The 18,895-nt window shown below is 37.2% G+C and overlaps 1 protein-coding gene across 1 annotated transcript; it reads left to right on the plus strand.

The window, feature by feature from the left end:
• Positions 1–438: 438 nt before the first annotated feature.
• On the plus strand, positions 439–17,838 carry setd1bb (SET domain containing 1B, histone lysine methyltransferase b). Its single transcript, XM_052094743.1, has 20 exons — positions 439–481; positions 604–737; positions 940–1,038; positions 4,208–4,472; positions 4,674–4,792; positions 7,597–9,030; positions 9,931–10,620; positions 11,032–11,187; positions 11,422–11,503; positions 11,745–11,911; positions 12,104–12,194; positions 12,317–12,733; positions 13,074–13,283; positions 13,694–14,234; positions 14,289–14,815; positions 16,196–16,362; positions 16,804–16,929; positions 17,070–17,189; positions 17,372–17,509; positions 17,665–17,838. Exons 1-20 carry the CDS (start codon positions 439–441, stop codon positions 17,836–17,838), a joined length of 5,700 nt encoding a protein of 1,899 aa, XP_051950703.1.
• Positions 17,839–18,895: the final 1,057 nt, after the last annotated feature.

Genomic DNA, 18,895 nt, shown 5'->3' on the forward strand with positions numbered 1-18,895 from the left:
AAATGTTTTACCAGCAACAAGTATGTAATATAGTCCTCATGGACCAGAGACTATACTGAAATTAAACAAACCTAAATTGCAAAAACTTTGTTGCTGGGTCTCAAGATGAATGGTGGTAACAATTTCGATTTTATTTTGAGTTGTTTATGTGGAATTGTACATATTGGCAATTATTATCATAATAATACCATGATTAGCAGGTTGATCCACAGTCTCTGTACTTACAGTTCAGGCAGCCTAACCTGATGACAGTGCGGGTGTGGCGACAGGTTCCTCCCACCTGTTGTGAAGTGGTGATGTGGATGCCCCTCTTGGGAGACAAGCAAGACCTACAATGTAGTCTTCTGTCAACATCTTCTCGATATTTAAAGGAAATATCGTATTTACTCAACGTCCTAAAAAGAGCAATTTACCAACGTTGTACAATGACTGCGAATCATGTACGAGAGCGTCGAAAAGGAAGCCCAGCTGAAAGATAAAGGTAAGAAAACATTATATCACAATCCCGTTGTTAGTAGGCCAGCTAATATTTATGACTCAGTCAGTACTTGCGTCATTTACTAACGGTGCGTTTTCATTGTGTGCCGTGATTCTTCCTTTTAGAAGCATTCATAAACAACGATCATTTTGATGAGCCAACTACAAACTGGAGTTGTTACAAACTGATTATTGATCCGGCTTTGAACAGTGGCACCCAGAAACTCTACCGCTATGATGGACAGCTCTTCAGCTCACCAGTGAGTGATTCTTACACAGGCTAATGTTATATATATAGTGTTATATATATATATATATTGATTTCGTGGATAACAGTTCAATTAAATATTTGTATAATTGCATGTTATGTGATAAGTTCTCTTATGAAATGTTCATCTTATTTACACTGTCTAGTTGTATTATGCAATAAGCTTAAGCTTACTGAAATATTGTCTTTGACAGCATCCAGAATGTTTTCCTGTGGATATTGTTCGTGATCCCAGAATTACTCGCTTTTGGGCAAAGTTCAAAGAAGCAGATCTCCCAGTCCCCAAATTTATGGTTAGTACCAGTTACAACATGAAGTCAATGCATGATGTAATATTTTCCCTTCTTTTTATAAAGGTAATTGTAACTTCCATAAATATTTATAAACATGTAATCCTCATGGTCTTTTGGTACTTTACTTTCTATAATTTGTTTGGGGTCCCAAACTGATCTATTGTGAAGAATAATAATTGTAATTTTGTGAAATGAATCAGTTATTTTACCTTAAAACTCTTTTAATGTGTCCCTCTAACCTAATCAAAACCCAGTTGGCAGATAACATTAATGCTTTGACCCTCTATTGTATGACAAACTAGGTAAAGTGCACACTTTTCTGAAAGGTGATCCATTTGACCCCACACTGTAAAAAGTACTATGTGATAACTTCTTTAAAAAAAAAAATATGGTAACAATATTACACACAATATTTTTAAGAACTTTTTAAGCCTTTATATATATATATATATATATATATATATATATACTCCTTAATTAAATCATATGAAGTGACGCAAATTGGTTAGTATTCGAGCCTCGTTTTTGAAAATGAAATCTCCTTATATCATGTGAAGTGTCTCAAATTAGTAAGGATATGACACATGATGAATGTTAAACTAATAGTAATGTTAACAAAATTTACTGTTTTTTAAAAGGCTTACCATTGAAAAAAAGTGACATTTTTTAAATATGATTCCCACTTAAAGCATTTATAAATTGATTTAGACATATCCATAACTTGTACATTGAGCTACCAACAAAATATGTAAAAAAGAAAAACTTTTTTATTTTATTTATTTTTGTTATGTATTTGTTCGAACAAACAGGGAGCAGTGTATTGTTTTAAACAATATGTATAGAGAGAGAGAGAGAGATAAATCTTGTGAAATTGAATTCTAAAAAAAAAAATATACATACACCATTTAAATGAAAAAGGAAAAAAAAATACAAATAAAGTACCATGTAATGAATAAATAAAATCAAATAAAACGTTAAATAAATAATATAAATGCACGCATGTACAGTTACAATTTAATAGCCAGTCAAACGCCATCCATCATGCAGACGATTCAGGATTCAACTCAGTTTATCAGTTTAATGAGATGCCAAGATGTAATCATGAATTAGGAGTAAAACTTTAAATAACAATGAATAAACAGAAAATATGAATTAATAAATGATCATAATTGTAAATAGTTCTGCCAAATGCCCAGTAAACTTAAAATAACACATTTACATACTTAAGTATGTTTTCCTCTTTATGTCAATGTAAGTGTGAGAGTAAATACGGAAATGTACTTGAAAATTACTATTATAGAAACATAGAAATTTCTTCAATGCTGTTATGTTTAAGGGAATTAACCTGGCTTATATGCTGTGACAAACACAATGCCACTGAAGAAATGTGTTCAACACTTGATTATGACTTGATTAAATTTCTGTAGGGAAACATCGCAATTAGGGGGAGCCCATTCACTAATGCAGTGGTCGGCAACCGTTTTGACATGGAGTGCCATTTTTATTCCTGCCCCCCCCCCCTTTTGATTACTGACCACGAAATTGTGGGGAATCTTAAATATTTCTTATATTATGTCATTGTAATAAATGTAATTTCTAGCACGCAAGAAACAGAGAGAGAGGAGCAGGCCTCTCGTTTATGATGTTTTTCACACCTGCATTCCAATCTACATAATGCAAACCTTTGTGATCACGCAGCATGTTTTCATCAGCTGAATGGGAGACTAAACACTATTAAAGTGTGATGAGACTCGCGCCATTTGCACATAACAAGCCAATCAACTATTTTGCCTTTTCAGTGAATTGCACCTGCAAAATCCTAAAACTTTTCCAGGTTTAATTTATATTTAGAATAGACTAGTAAAGATTTTTGAACCCCACAATGTGGGTTTATGTTTTCTCTTTTAATCGTTAAATGTAATTTTGAGTGTTACTGTGGTTTAAGGAGGGTGTGCCTGTATGCTGGGTTGGAAATCTCAATGGTTAATAATGGTGTTTTCCTTATTACATAATGTGTTGTTCTGAAAGCAAAAAGAAACAGATGAAACACGTAATACAGGCTGTCATCTGTGTAGCCTGACCGAAGCAAAGCGTGCGCGTGATGAACCGAAAGTGAAGTGATGTGCGAATGGCTTGCACATGCTGCATGAGTCTGTTGGATATACTGTAGTCTCGTCACATTAACTTTTTTTTGCCTCCCATTCAGCTCATGAAAACACGCTTCGTGTCCACGAGGAAGGATTCCATCAAGATGTAGATTGGAATGCTGGTGCAAAACTTCATAGTAATAAAATAGTCTACTCCTCTCTCGCCGTTGCTGGCATGCCAGTAATTACCCCGCTGCATGCCAATGCTGGCACATGTGCCATAGGTTGCCGACCCCTGCACTAAGGCGACAATGAAATCGGCCAAACCAACTAGTTTGTTACATCACACGCTAACAGTTTACATCATCAGCCCATCTGAATCTTCGATGTAAATTGAGAATATAAAATCCCAAGAGACATCCAAAATGTGGAATGTTGGTGGGGTCCAGAACTGGATTGAACACCTAGTCTACGAAACAATTAAAAAAATAATAATAAGGAAATTATAACTTATAAAACCTTACCTTTTAGCATGTTCACCTGTCGAACAGTCTGCCAAAATGTCATCAAATCAACAGTTGTTCACTTTCAAATTAATTGGTGTCCATAAATCAAATCACAAAATAGCACAAATTTCCCCAAAGCAATTAGGTTATCTTCCCTCTTAACTGTATTAGTTAAATATTAACAATATTTTTCATACAATGCCAAGCCATAATTTACAAAATAAAATATCTGTCATATTTATAAACTTCATGTTCATTTTTTAATCAAATTAAATTGACATCTGAATAACATTTTACAGTGCATCAAAAAACATAGTTGACAGATACAGTAAAATAAATCAAATACCCTGGCAGGAGTGCATAGCAGAGTCTATTAACCATGTTATGCAACCAAGAATATCAACATATCAAAATGTTACTGCATTTATTCATATTTTAAACCTTTACATCTGGTGTTTAGTCAAAGCAAGTGTTTTGTTTTATAATATGTTCTCATAAGATTAGAACATTTTGAGCAATTGAGGGTTTAGAATGAAATAATGCCATGTTACATGCCAATAAACCCTTCTTTTTTAGGTCGATGAGAATTATGTTGGAGCACCAAAGGAGTTGACATTCGCAAGACTTAATGACAACATTAGGGACGGTTTCCTATTTGAAATGTGTAAACACTTTGGAGAAATTCAGGATTTGAAAGTGTTGTACAGTCCGAAGAATAAGAAGCATTTAGGAATAGCAAAGGTCATTTTTGAATCTGCAAAGGCAGCAAACAACGCAGTACAAAACCTCCATAACACTTCTGTAATGGGAAACAACATCCATGTGGAATATGACCCCAAAGGTAAAAACATTTCTGCCCACTTCATACCCCACTCTTTATAATAACGTCTTTATTATAACACTAAACATATTGATATGCTTAACAATAAATATTAAATGTTTTCATGAACATTTTCACATTGTATATGTCTGTCATCATGTCTGTTGTGATTGAAAAATGTATAGTATTTGCATGTTGTTTGTTGTTCTGGACATTTCATAGGTGTTAAAAGAAAGCGATACTTACAGATGCTTGTCAGTGGTTTATACACACCTTTCACTCTCCCTGTTGGAGAAGAGACATGTGGACCCCAGTCACCAGCCTCCACTTACTCCTTTTCTGTAAGTACTTAAGGCATTCAATTTATTGTTATTAGATGAGTCTTTAACATGAAAGATATGCGCGCACACACACACACACACACACACACACACACACACACACACACACACACACACACACACACACACACACAAATACACACAGTATATATTGCATAACATTAAGAAGTTTGGAATCACTATAAAATGTATGTTTTTGAAGGAAATTATACTTTGAATCACCAAGGATGCTTTTATATACAGGTGAAACTCGAAAAATTTGAATATCGTGCAAAAGTTCATTAATTTCAGTAATTCAACTTAAAAGGTGAAACTAATATATTATATAGACTCATTACAAGCAAAGTAAGATATTTCAAGCCTTTATTTGATATAATTTTGATGATTATGGCTTACAGCTTATGAAAACCCCAAATTCAGAATCTCAGAAAATTAGAATATTGTGAAAAGGTTCAGTATTGTAGGCTCAAAGTGTCACACTCTAATCAGCTAAACACCTGCAAAGGGTTCCTGAGCCTTTAAATGGTCTCTCAGTCTGGTTCAGTTGAATTCACAATCATGGGGAAGACTGCTGACCTGACAGTTGTGCAGAAAACCATCATTGACACCCTCCAACAAGGAGGGAAAGCCTCAAAAGGTAATTGCAAAAGAAGTTGGATGTTCTCAAAGTGCTGTATCAAAGCACATTAATAGAAAGTTAAGTGGAAGGGAAAAGTGTGGAAGAAAAAGGTGCACAAGCAGCAGGGATGACCGTAGCCTGGAGAGGATTGTCAGGAAAAGGCCATTCAAATGTGTGGGGAGCTTCACAAGGAGTGGACTGAGGCTGGAGTTACTGCATCAAGAGCCACCACACACAGACGGGTCCTGGACATGGGCTTCAAATGTCAAACGTCTTACCTGGGCTAAAGAAAAAAAGAACTGGTCTGTTGCTCAGTGGTCCAAAGTCCTCTTTTCTGATGAGAGCAAATTTTGCATCTCATTTGGAAACCAAGGTCCCAGAGTCTGGAGGAAGAATGGAGAGGCACACAATCCAAGATGCTTGAAGTCCAGTGTGAAGTTTCCACAGTCTGTGTTGGTTTGGGGAGCCATGTCATCGGCTGGTGTTGGTTCACTGTGCTTTATTAAGTCCAGAGTCAACGCAGCCGTCTACCGGGACATTTTAGAGCACTTCATGCTTCCTTCAGCAGACAAGCTTTATGGAGATGCTGACTTCATTTTCCAGCAGGACTTGGCACCTGCCCACACTGCCAAAAGTACCAAAACCTGGTTCAATGACCATGGTATTACTGTGCTTGATTGGCCAGCAAACTCGCCTGACCTGAACCCATAGAGACTCTATGGGGCATTGCCAAGAGAAAGATGAGAGACATGAGACCAAACAATGCAGAAGAGCTGAAGGCCGCTATTGAAGCATCTTGGTCTTCCATAACACCTCAGCAGTGCCACAGGCTGATAGCATCCATGCCATGCCGCATTGAGGCAGTAATTAATGCAAAAGGGGCCCAAACCAAGTACTGAGTACATATGCATGATTATACTTTTCAGAGGGCCGACATTTCTGTATTTAAAATCCTTTTTTTATTGATTTCATGTAATATTCTAATTTTCTGAGATTCTGAATTTGGGGTTTTCATAAGCTGTAAGCCATAATCATCAAAATTATATCAAATAAAGGCTTGAAATATCTTACTTTGCTTGTAATGAGTCTATATAATATATTAGTTTCACCTTTTAAGTTGAATTACTGAAATTAATGAACTTTTGCACGATATTCACATTTTTCGAGTTTCACCTGTAATATAAAAAATGACTTTTTCTATGTAAATAAATGCTTTATTTTTCAAACGTTCTGTTCATTTCAGAATCCTCCACTTGCAGCAGTTATGCCTTAGGCTTTCTAGCAGTCAGTTTATTTTCATATTCAGGGGAAGTTTTATCCCATGCTTTCTGTGGCATTTTCCAAAGATTTAATTGGCTTGTAGGACACTTTTCACTGACCTATCAAACTTTTCTAACAACAGTTCAACACCTCAACACCTCAAACTTATCCTCATCCATCCATAATATTAGTTTCTAACCATTTACTGTCCATTTTCTTATTATTTGCCAGTTTCAGATGTGGCTTGAAAGCCTGCTTAAAATCAAGAATCCTTCTTTTCTTAAATGTTGCAGAATAAACTCATGTTTAGGACCTGTAAGGTGTCTTTTTCTCAAAGTACAGACATTTCCTCTTTTTGTTGTGCATCTGGGTTGTCCACTTCACTCCTTGTCTTGGTTTGATCCAGTTTGTTCAACTCTTTTAAGCATCTCCCAAATCACTAACCCACAATAGACTGATGAGTTTCTTAACAACCATTTAAATTATTCTAATAACTAGAGAAGTTTCGTAAGTACCAAATTAGCACATAAGAATAATTTAAGCTTAAGGTGACACAGAGGTTTCTTAGTAGACTATAGTAATGACATCTGAGAATGTGTTTTGCCATCACGGGTAAAAATAAATAATTTTAAAATAACTAAAAATAAAAAAAAGTTATTTCAAACAGTAAAAGTAATTTTGTTGATCAATTTAATGCATCCTTGTTGAATAGAAGCATCAATTTCTTTCAAAAACGTTCAAAAAAACTTTTGAACATCAGTTTATATACAGTACATGCAAGAGAGGCTGTCAAGAGAAGATATCCTCACAGAAAATACAAACAAGAACTTTTGCCATTGCAAACGTAGGTGATTTAATATGAAACTTGGATGGATTTGTTGCATTAGTCCCTTTGTTGATGTGTAAGCCTCTCTTCATCTTTCAGGATTGTGTACCACTGAAGAAGCTGTCCTTATCATCATCATCCTCATTATATAATGGGTCTCCTTCGTTGGATTGTTGTACTCCTCTATCTATGGATACCGCATACTCCAGCATGCATCAGGACACACCCAATAGTTTTTGGCAGACCCCTCAATACCAAGACACTCCTTGCACCCCTTCTCTATCCAACAGTATACCAGGCACACCATCCCAGTGTGAGAGAATCCCAAATGAGTCTGTAAAGATAGCCAATACCTCCAATACCCCTTTCAATCAACAGTCCATCCAAAACATCTCACAGCTTCAAGCAAGCCAACTTAACCTTCTTCTGGCTCAACCATCCTCAGATAAACCTAGCATTATTCAAGGTACTGCGCAAAACTTCTGCATGCAACATGGAGCTGTCTCTCAAAATGGGGGCTTCTCAAACAGGCAAAGAACTTCAGGACGTAATTCTCATCTTCACAGCAGTCGTTTTCTCGGAAAACACCAGAGCAGACCTTTGGGGAACAAATACCAAAACGCATACAACCGTAGACCAGAGCACCATTACATTCATAGACCTGTATATAGAGGATCTCACTACCGCTCTGGACCTCAAGGGTCTTTTAATAATTTCCAGGACTTTCCAAGCACACAATCACATTCAGATAAACTCAGATTCTTCACCCAGTGTACAAGTGATAACAACAAACCTGCCATAATTTTAGGAAAAAACATTACTGGCTCACTCAAGGGCCTCAGTGTTAATCCCAGATCTGTTTTTGAGGAACCACCATCACTTCCTATTTTAGAAACAATGCATGTGAAGGCTATTGGAGGGGATAATCATTGCTTTCATCCAGTCATAGAGATAAAAGCAAATGCATCAGAAAATAGTGGAATTCCTTCCCAAGAATCTTGCAAGACAACCCAAGAGGTGAACCAAAATCGTTGCCTACATGATTCACCAAAAGACCACCCTTCTTGCTCAAATACCCCAAAACAGTGCCTCTCCTCTGAAACCACACAGGATTTTTCAGACCCTATAATGCAATGCCCCTCTCCCGCATCTCCCACTCCAGACCCAAAGCCTGACAGCCTGGACTCTCGCATCCAAAAGCTTCTTAGTGCTGGAAATTCAATTCTACCCCTCCTGAGCCAAGAGAGCTCAGACTCAGAGACAGCTACTGAAGACCAGGATACAGACTCCATCTCCCACCCTCTACCCTCTCCCAAAGCTCCCAGCCCCACCCCTTCTTCGTCTACTTATGTTGCCCTGAACTGTGTCCAAACACCTTTTTCTGCTAACAATACTGGCTCGCATTCAGGAGAAAGTTTTTCTGCATCTGGCATAGAGGATGTGAGTTCCACTCCACTTCTCTACTTGGCAGAAGAGGAACGTGAACTTCAATCAGCCAAAAAGTCATCATCCAAGATATTCTCCAGCACCTCTGTAAGTGATGATGAGACTAAGAATCTGGCATCTACTCACAAAATACCCTAAATCTGCTTTTCCAACATTGGGTTATTGGGTTGAACTGTTCTCTTTGCTGAATCATTCTGTCCATTCCGAACTGGGCTTGTTGAGATGGTTATGTTTTATTTTTTATTTTATTGTCATGCTGTGAAATCAGATTAAAATGGACTGAGTAAGTGACCAATCTTGAGTCGACACGTTCTAAAGGCATTCAACCAGCATGGTTGAGCATGGTTGAGCATGGTTATCTAAACATGCTAAGAGAAATCCGGGCCAGAAACGTTTTTTAATTGCACCATACAAAACCGTAGGGAACCTCAAGGGGAAATGCAACTGGAACTATTACTCAATGTGCTCAGAAACGCTCAGCCTAATGGTGGAAAACTAGTTTAAGTAGATGACAGTTTACTCTGCCTTTTGCTGAGTAGATGTCGGTGTAGGCCTTCAATTATGACAGTACACAATGACTTAAAGGCATAGTTTACCCAAAAATTAAGCTTCTGTAATGATTCACTCACTGTCATGTTGTACCAAAGCTGTATGACTTTTTTCTTCCATGGAACACAAAAAATATGTTAGGCACAATGAAAGTCTCAGTCACCTTTCTCTTTCATTGGATCTCATGTCTAATAAGGGAAAAAGAATGGTGACTGAGACTGAACATTGTGTCTAACTTCTCCATTTGTTTCCACAGAAGAAAGAGTCTGGAGGAAATCAGAGAGTCAGGTGGGTTTAGAACATGAAATTAAGTAAATGATGACAGAATTTGCATTTTAGGTGAACTATCTCTTTAAAACTGTCCTAAAAATTAAGAATATATTTTATATGACTTTGATTGACTCCAGTGTTAACATTTAATGTGACATTTTTTCCAAGGTCATCCCTACCTCAAGTGAAGATGAGAATACTTCTGATGAGCCATTTAGAATACCAGTGATCTGCAGCAACAGAGGCTCTTTACCCCCTCCTATTTCTCAAATACCCCTACCCCCAATACTTACACCACCACCGGCTCACTTTCTCTCCTATCAACCTTCTATTATACCAACAAAACTGGAACCTCCTCCCCCAGTGGCTCCATTGTTACCTGGGTATGCTCTATCTGGTGCTTCTTCTTGTTCACTGTACCCTCCTCCAAAGATCAAGCAGAATTGTAGGCCACCCAACTGGCAGAGTAGCCCAGTACCTCTTCCTATCCCTACTAGAATAACACAAGGGCAACCCTCAATCTCACTCCCCTTCTTTGCTCCACCAGGATGCCCTCCACCCTTCAGTTACATAACTCATCGCCCACCTTACCCTTCTGCTGGGTGTTCATCTACCATGTTAAGGTACAGACCACCTTGGCCCCCTTCCCTCATGCCTAGATTCGACCCCTCAGTGCCCCCACCAGGTTATGTGCCTATGAAAGAATTTCTCCATAATGCCACAGTGGATGGGGTTCTGGCTGTTGTAGCAGCAGAGCTGAGGGCTATAGTAAAGAAAGACATACACCGCAGGATTATTGAGGTTGTGGCCTTCAAAGCATTTGACCAGTGGTGGGATGACAAAGAACAGGAAGCAAAGGTTTGATTTCTTCTTTTTTCTGATGTTTTAAATATATATATGTAACGGGAGCCAGCTGGTAGATAGCTGTGCAGTGTGTAAACCTCACTCTCCTGACCTCAAGAGGTGCACTAGCGACTGACGCTAGAGGCTGTAGCCTTAAGCCTCCTTGTTAGAGCACCCGCCTCCCACGCCGGAGACCTATCCGAGTCCCATAAGGAGCGGGTAGAACAAGAGCGTCACATATATATATGTTTACCTATGAAATATACCATAATATAAATATAGTATATAGTATAGATATCTATCTATCTATTCTTATTTTTATTATTATTAATTCAAATACACACATATATATATATATATATATATATATTGTATATATTAGTATGTACTGTAAACTGAAAAAAGATTGCTGTTGTGTGCCACCAGGTACCTGCTCCACTTAAATTGGGGGGGAATAAAGACCCTAAGCTCAGAATTATGGAGGAATGCCTGAAAATGCGTACTGCAAGAGGAGAAGGCACTGTACTATGCACAGGAAAAATAATGAGCCTGCATGGTGCCATTAAACTTCCCTCTTTTAAGGTACAAGCCTTATAATGGTTCTTATGTACTTATTTATGTATACTTAAAATAAAAGTTACACATATTTTGAAGAGCTGATTTTAGTACAGTATTCTGCACTTAAGTTCTGCCTGCATTATTCTACTGTCTATCTTTAGATAAAAAAGTAAGGCTAGCCAAATAGGTTTCAATTAAGTTTAATAATAGGATTGTTTCATGAATATTATATTGATTTGTGTTTATCTTCAGTTGAAGAGGAATGATCCATTAGATGAGGCGTCCACTGATGTAAAGATAATCTGTTCTTCACCTAGTCCTGAGCACTCTGAGGATGAAGGTCAGTTTGGCATTAGCTGTTTTAGTAGACTTAAGTGTGTGTGTTAAAGTATAATTGTTTAAAGTTTACTTTATAAAGCTGTAGTTGCCCCATAGGCTTAAATGCTTTGAAAGTTATGCAGTTTGAGTTTACCTTAATTTCAGAACACTGTTGTGTCATTGCCATGAGTTTGTACTTATTAGATTAGTTTTAATTAGATCAGGCACACTGACAAAATATGATCAACATTTACACCTTAAAGAGCCAGAACAACAAACAGCCCCAGAGATTGATGGAGAGGACAAAACCAAAAAGACAAGCAAAAACTCCATGGTTAAATGCAGACATTCCAGGCCTCTGGTGTTAGAAAGTGATGAAGAGGATGAGGATACTGAGAAGGTGGAGGATCCAAAATACGAAGAAGTTCAGGTGTCTGCTAAGGCATTGCTTCGTTAAAAAAATCTTAATTTTAAGGTTTAAACAAAATCAAAGTAATGTTTAACACTGAGCTAGAATTGTGTAGGTGTTTGTTCTGGATGTATTGCCATATTTAGTAGAGTATCATTTCCCCATCATGAGTGGACACACAGAGGTGTGATGTTGTCTAATTGTGCTTTTTAGGAGGTTCATAAGAAGAAAGTTAATGAAGAGAATAAAGATAAGGAGAGTAACCCCCGTCTTATCAGAGAGGATGAAGATTATGATGATGCAGGTTTGTCATTGATATCCGTAAAATTAATTTAATAACAAAAGTTCTCACTTAGAATCGATTTATGAATTGTGTATCTACGTCTTGGGTGAAGACCTCAAATGATTCCTCTTTTTATGCTTCAGATGTTGTCAGCAACACAAGCTTAGACTCATCTGCATCTCAAAGCCAAGGATATGACTCCTTAGTCTCTTCCAGAACTGTCTTTGATTCATCAGCTTCTTCTCCATCCGTTACTGGCTCCCCGGCTTCCTCTAGATCTTTCTTTGACTCCTCAGATGACAGAAGTGTGGAGTCCTCAGACTCTTTGTCTTCTGGAGAGGACGATCAGTTGGATGAAGAAAGTACTGAAAGTCCAGATGAAGAAAGAAGTATGGTAGAAGAGATTTGGATATCATCTGATGAGGATGATAATGAAAAGAGGGAGATGATGCATACTCCTGTTCACTCATCTTTCGTGCACTGGGAAGAGGATCTTGAGCCACCTGTGACCCCATCTGCTCCAGTTTTGGTTGAAAGTGATGCTGACCACATGTTGCTAGGTTAGTTCATTTACTTTCAGTTTTGACATTTAAACATTTCCTGTTTCCAGATATCTACATTTCTATGCTTAATCAATTGTGATATTTATGGTCTTAAAAAGACATAATGGGTGATAAATGAAAGACTGAAAGACTCTTTTTAATATCTCATATAATACTGGTTCATCAATTTTGAGAACAGATTTACTGTATGTGTTTAGGTTTTCTGGACATCAAGTGACTTAATCAAGTGACTTTATTTTCTATTCTTTCACAGTAAGCTCTGAACTGTTGTCAGAACATTAACAAATAGCCATATTGTCAGTGTTGAGTAATATTATTTGTGGGTCTGCTCTTGCAGATTTGGATCCAGAAGATCCAGAGGAGGAACTGAGTGTTAGAGTTTACATGCAGGGTTTGAAACTGTCCGACCCTCTCAAATACACCTTACAGGACCCAGTAAAACATTGTTTAACAAACAAACTTAAGCTAACAGACCCTGTGACATTCTTCTCAGACCAGGAGCCAGAGCTGCCAAGTGCACCGTCTCCCTCATACAGAGCATTATCGGGTAAGGGTTTAGGCTTCATTGATCCTTGGAGAAAACGTTAAAGGGATAGTTCATCCAAAAATGAAAATTCTGTCATAATATTTTTACCCTCATGTTGTTTCAAACTCATATAACTTTGAAACATAAAAAGAAGCTGTTAGGCAGAATGACAGCATCAGTCACCATTCACTTTCATTGTATAGAAATAAAGATTCAATGAAAGTGAATGGTGACTGTGACTAACATACAGCCTAACTCTCCTTTTGGGTTCTAAGGAATGGGTTTGGAACACAATGAGTGTGAGTAAATGATGACAAAAGTTTTATTTTTGGGTGAACTATTAAGAGTCATAAAGTATATGACATATGAGTTATAAAGAGACTACAATCAAAAATAGCAATGCCATAATTATTGGATCTTTATGCTTTCAGATGATTTGGAGACACAATATACTACAGATTCCGAGGACCAGCAAATTATTACAGAAACACTGGAGGATTCGGAGAACCTCAGACCAATCACGCCAACTGGCTCCTTGTCTGACAGTGACCCTGAAATGGAACTCAGGTTTTCACCTCCTGTTCTTGAAATGGTAGAGCTGCCACACACACCTGGTGGATGTCTGGAGTTGGAGGAGGCTGAAGAACATGTTCTACCTCCAGGTCCACCTACACCTCTACCTCCACCTCCTTCTCCAACAGGCCACCAGGAACTTCCATGCTCAACCCTCTACCAGTGCCCTCCTTTCCCTTTCTCATACCCTGCATATGAAGAAACACCAAAAACTCCTGGCAGGGTGAATGGCTCTGGCCATATTTATGACTCTGAGGTAATAGGTAGCCTTTTATCTCCTTCTAACCCCTTGCTGTCTTCATGTGCTGACAGTGGTATTCCCAGAACTCCAGGGAGAGATTTGTCTCCATCTTCACCTGTCTTAAACCACAGAGAGATAAACTTTCAGGAAAGAGACCTGTGGTTTGATCAGCAGCCAATCGGCTCACACGCTGGCCAGACATTGGCTCGTAGACTCCATCCTCACAACTCGGGTTTTGCACAATCACACTCGCAAACTGATAATCTTGGTATAGATAATGGTCATCTACATTCAGACCACCGCAGAATAGCGCATTTGGACAAAGCACACTTCAAAAGGCGTCGCGAGCGACTTAAAATGAAAAGACGAATGATTGAATTTCAGCGAAACCGAAACTCTATGAATACTCATCCATCTGCTCATCAGGTTTTGGGGCCTTTGGATCATGTCTCTGATATCAGGACTGAACATATGCTACCAGAAGACCAGAAAAAGATGCCTTTGCAGGAGTCATCATGTCTGTGGAGAAGATGGGGAGAATCATTGCCACAGTCATCTACACACTATCTCATTTTCCCTCCACGCTCAGAGAGACAAGAGAAGCTTGTCCTCCATGCTGTATGGACTAAGGGTGTGAATGAGGAGGAGATTGGGCATCTAAAGTCCACCTATGAGAAGCTTTTGCTTGAAGATAATGAATGTGAATGGCTGAGCAGCACACGCTGGATCCCACATCCTCATATCCTTTAATAAACACATAATATACTTTATATATATATATATATATATATATATATATATATATATATATATATATATATATATACACTGACAGCCAAATGTTTGGAATAATGTCCAGATTTTACTATTTCGGAAGGAAATTGGTGCTTTAATTCACCAAAGTGGCATTCGGCTGATCACAAAATATAGACAGGACATTACTGATGTAAAAAACAGCACCATCACTATTTGAAAAAAGTCATTTTTTATAAAATCTAGACAGACCCCATTTCCAGCAGCCATCACTCAAACACCTTATTCTTCAGTAATCATGATACATTGCTAATTTGGTACTAGAAAATCACAATATGCAATAGACTGGCATGTCTTAAGATCAATATTAGGACAAAAATGGCAAAAAAGAAACAGCTTTCTCAAGAAACTCGTCATTCAATCATTGTTTTGTGGAATGAAGGATATACAATGCTTGAAATTGCCAAAAAACTGAAGATTTCAAACAAAGGTGTACCCTACAGTCTTCAAAGACAAAGGACATCTGGCTCTAACAAGGACAGAAAGAGATGAGGATGGCCAGATGTACAACTAAACAAGAGGATGAGTACATCAGAGTCTTCAGTTTGAGGAATAGATACATCACATGGCCTCTGCTGACAGCTTCATTGAATTCTACCTACTCAACACCAGTTTCATGTACAACAGTAAAGAGAAGACTCAGGGGTGCAGGCCTTATGGGAAGAACTGCAAAGAAAAAGACACTTTTGAAACTGAAAAACAAAAAAGAAAAGGTTTGAGTGTGCAAAGAAACACAGACATTGGACAACAGATAATTGGAAAAGAGTGTTATGGATCTTAAACCCATTGAGCTTTTGTGGGATCAGCTAGAATGTAAGGTGCATGAGAAATGCCCGACAAGACAGCCACATCTATGGCAAGTGCTACAGGAAGTGTGGTTTGAAATGTCACCTGAGTATCTGGACAAACTGACAGCTTGAATACCAAAGATCTACAAAGCTGTAATTGCTGCACGTGGAGAATTTTTTGGATGAGAACTCTTTGAAATAGTTTAAGAAGTTTAAAAAAAATTAAAATAATAATAATCAAATTGTAATAGTATTTTTTTGTAATTATTAATGTCCTGACTATACATGGTGATAAGTTGAAGGCCACTTTGGTGAATAAAAGTACCAATTTCTTTCCATGAGAGCAAAATCTGTACATTATTCCAAACTATATATATATATATATATATATATATATATATATATATATATATATATATATATGTACATATAAAGCAATCTACCTCCCATATGTACTTATTATTAATGTTGACTGATCACATTGGCTCCAATTTTTTGGTTCCTTGACTCTGCTGCACCAACCAGCTCTCATGATGAGAGGCCAAGAAGATGGCTGGAAGGGATCAGGGATCACATGACAGGTTGTGCTCGTACTGAGGGTTATTACTTCATCAGCAAGAGAGATAAGCTGAGATATCTCCGCTACACACACTTGAATTCAGAGGAACTTACAGAAGACACTCAGGTAAGAAAGAAAAATAAATATATTTTATTTGACTATTACTGTAGTCATATACTTGAAGCCGTCATGTGTTTTATTAAAAAGTATGCAATTCAATACGGCTTCAAAATTAACATTTGAGGTCATTTATGTTGTAGAACAAAACGTCCACATATCATCAAGTAATGTTTACCAAATACCTTATTTTACTCATAAGTTGAAAAACCCCTTTATAAAAACCCATAGGAAAATCCAGAGGGAACACATGGTAAATTCTCTTCCAGGTATTTGGACTACACACTGAACACTGAATATTGCAATTTAAACAAAAACATAATGCATTCAAACTGATTGGTATTAGTGTAGAGCCCAAGACCACTGCCCTATCTTGTTTTTATGAAAACGTATAAGAGCCAGCTGAACATAAACAGAATTTTATTTGAGATAATGTGCTTATCTGTGCAGGGAAAGAGTGTACCAGCTCAGGTTCCACCTTCATCCAGATCAGGATCAGAACTCAGGGCTGAGCAGCGCCGCCTTCTGTCCTCCTTCAGCTGTGACAGTGACCTCCTCAAATTCAACCAACTCAAGGTGAGACCAGCTGCCCTAGCATGTGGGAAGAAAGTGATGTCTACGATGTTAGGGTTAGCCTCCTCCTGCCTTCCACCTGTAAAAGGGAATTTAAAGTATGGTGAATAAAAGAGCACAAATATACTGTTCTCACTTCACAGTTCCGAAAAAAGAAGCTGCGTTTTGGCAGGAGTCATATCCATGACTGGGGCCTATTTGCAGAGGAACCCATTGCTGCAGAAGAGATGATAATTGAATATGTAGGCCAGAGTATTCGGCAGGTGAGATACACACTACACACACCCATACACAAAAGACATGTTTTGACATTTTATATTTGCTTACTCATATCTGAAGCAAAACTAAAAAAAAAAATCAAGCTGTGATTTTGTCTTGCTCATACTGCCTTAATAAACAATGGACACAAATGTACTTTTATGTTATTTTTATTATATCCATTTAGGTGATAGCAGACATGCGTGAAAGACGCTATGAAAATGAGGGTATTGGTAGCAGCTATCTCTTCCGTGTCGACCAGGACACTATCATTGATGCGACCAAGTTTGGTAACCTGGCGAGGTTCATCAATCACAGTTGCAATGTACGTTAGAACTTTTACAACCAGAAATCGTTCATGTTTAAGTTTACATCATAAGGTATTTAAAGTGCCACTATTTTTGCTGTGCATTTAATTCAGTATATTCAGTGTATTAACATTTGCTTACTGATTCTATACCCCTTTTCCCCCTTCCACAGCCAAACTGCTATGCAAAAGTAATCACAGTAGAGTCTCAAAAGAAAATAGTCATCTACTCTCGACAACCTATTGGTGTAAATGAAGAGATCACTTATGATTACAAATTCCCTATTGAGGATGAAAAGATCCCCTGCTTGTGTGCTGCAGAGAACTGCAGAGGAACCCTGAACTAGACAAGGACTCATCTCACACACTCAAAGTATTAGAAGTAAACAAGATTTATATTTTTAAGCGCAAACCCATGTTTAGTCTGTTAGGAATAAAGATCTATTAACATATTCACTTCTGACAATCACAGAAGTGTATACAATTTCACACACTCAAAAAGATATTTAGCCAATTTTTAGGACTTATGCATTTCAATTTCATAACAAACTTTTATCAAATTTAACTGTAATTTTTTAACTAAATTAAATAATAAGTTGTTTTTGTTTTTAAGTTGTATCAATTAAATTTAATGGAATTTTGTTATGAGATTAAAATGCATAAATCTTGAAATATTTTTTTTTAGTGCAGAGTGATACAAAGCCAATAGCAGCTTGACACAAAGGTAAATACATAATAATTAATATCATCCTCAGAAGCTCAGTTTTTACCATATTCATGTGTAAATTTGGAGTTTTGTACAGAGCAAAAATGTTTCAGGGCTTACTGCTTAAACTGTTTATTTTTTTATGATTTGTATTTTTATCAGGCTTATTGTTAGATGGTTTGGATTTTTGGAGTTTTTATTGTGATATATAAATGGAAATAAAATATATTTTTTTCAACAATGGTTTTAATTTCTCAAATCTAATCTTTACTCTAAGTACACTATACTGTTTTAATCATTTCAGTGTAATTTAATATTTTTAGTCCGTTAAAGGAATAGTTCACCCAAAAATGAATGAATTATTTACTCACCCTTATGCCACCTTGGATGTGTGTGACTTTCACACAGCAGAAAACAAATGTTTTTAGAATAATATTTCAGCTCTGTAGGACCATACAATGCAAGTGAATGGGTACCAACATTTTGAAGCTCTTAAAACTAGGTCAGCATAAAAGTAATACATATGACTCCAGTGGTTAAATATTTAAAATATTTTAGGCAATTTTTACAATAAATTCTCCTCCCTGCTCATTCAATCTCCACATTAACTTTCACATTGCGTTTTTGTTGAGTCACATTCTTAATGCATACGTCCCCTAATGGGCAGGGAAATGAATGTCTAGGAAAAATTGACATAA

The sequence above is a fragment of the Xyrauchen texanus genome, chromosome 27, assembly GCF_025860055.1.
Source record: "Xyrauchen texanus isolate HMW12.3.18 chromosome 27, RBS_HiC_50CHRs, whole genome shotgun sequence".
NCBI lineage: Eukaryota > Metazoa > Chordata > Actinopteri > Cypriniformes > Catostomidae > Xyrauchen > Xyrauchen texanus.

Coding starts and splice junctions, on each gene's coding strand:
- setd1bb (XM_052094743.1), top strand. CDS start 439: ATGTACGAGAGCGTCGAAAAGGAAGCCCAGCTGAAAGATAAAG. Junction 9,031..9,930: donor AGATATTCTCCAGCACCTCT/GTAAGTGATGAT, acceptor ATTTTTTCCAAG/GTCATCCCTACCTCAAGTGA. Junction 17,510..17,664: donor TCATCAATCACAGTTGCAAT/GTACGTTAGAAC, acceptor CCCCTTCCACAG/CCAAACTGCTATGCAAAAGT.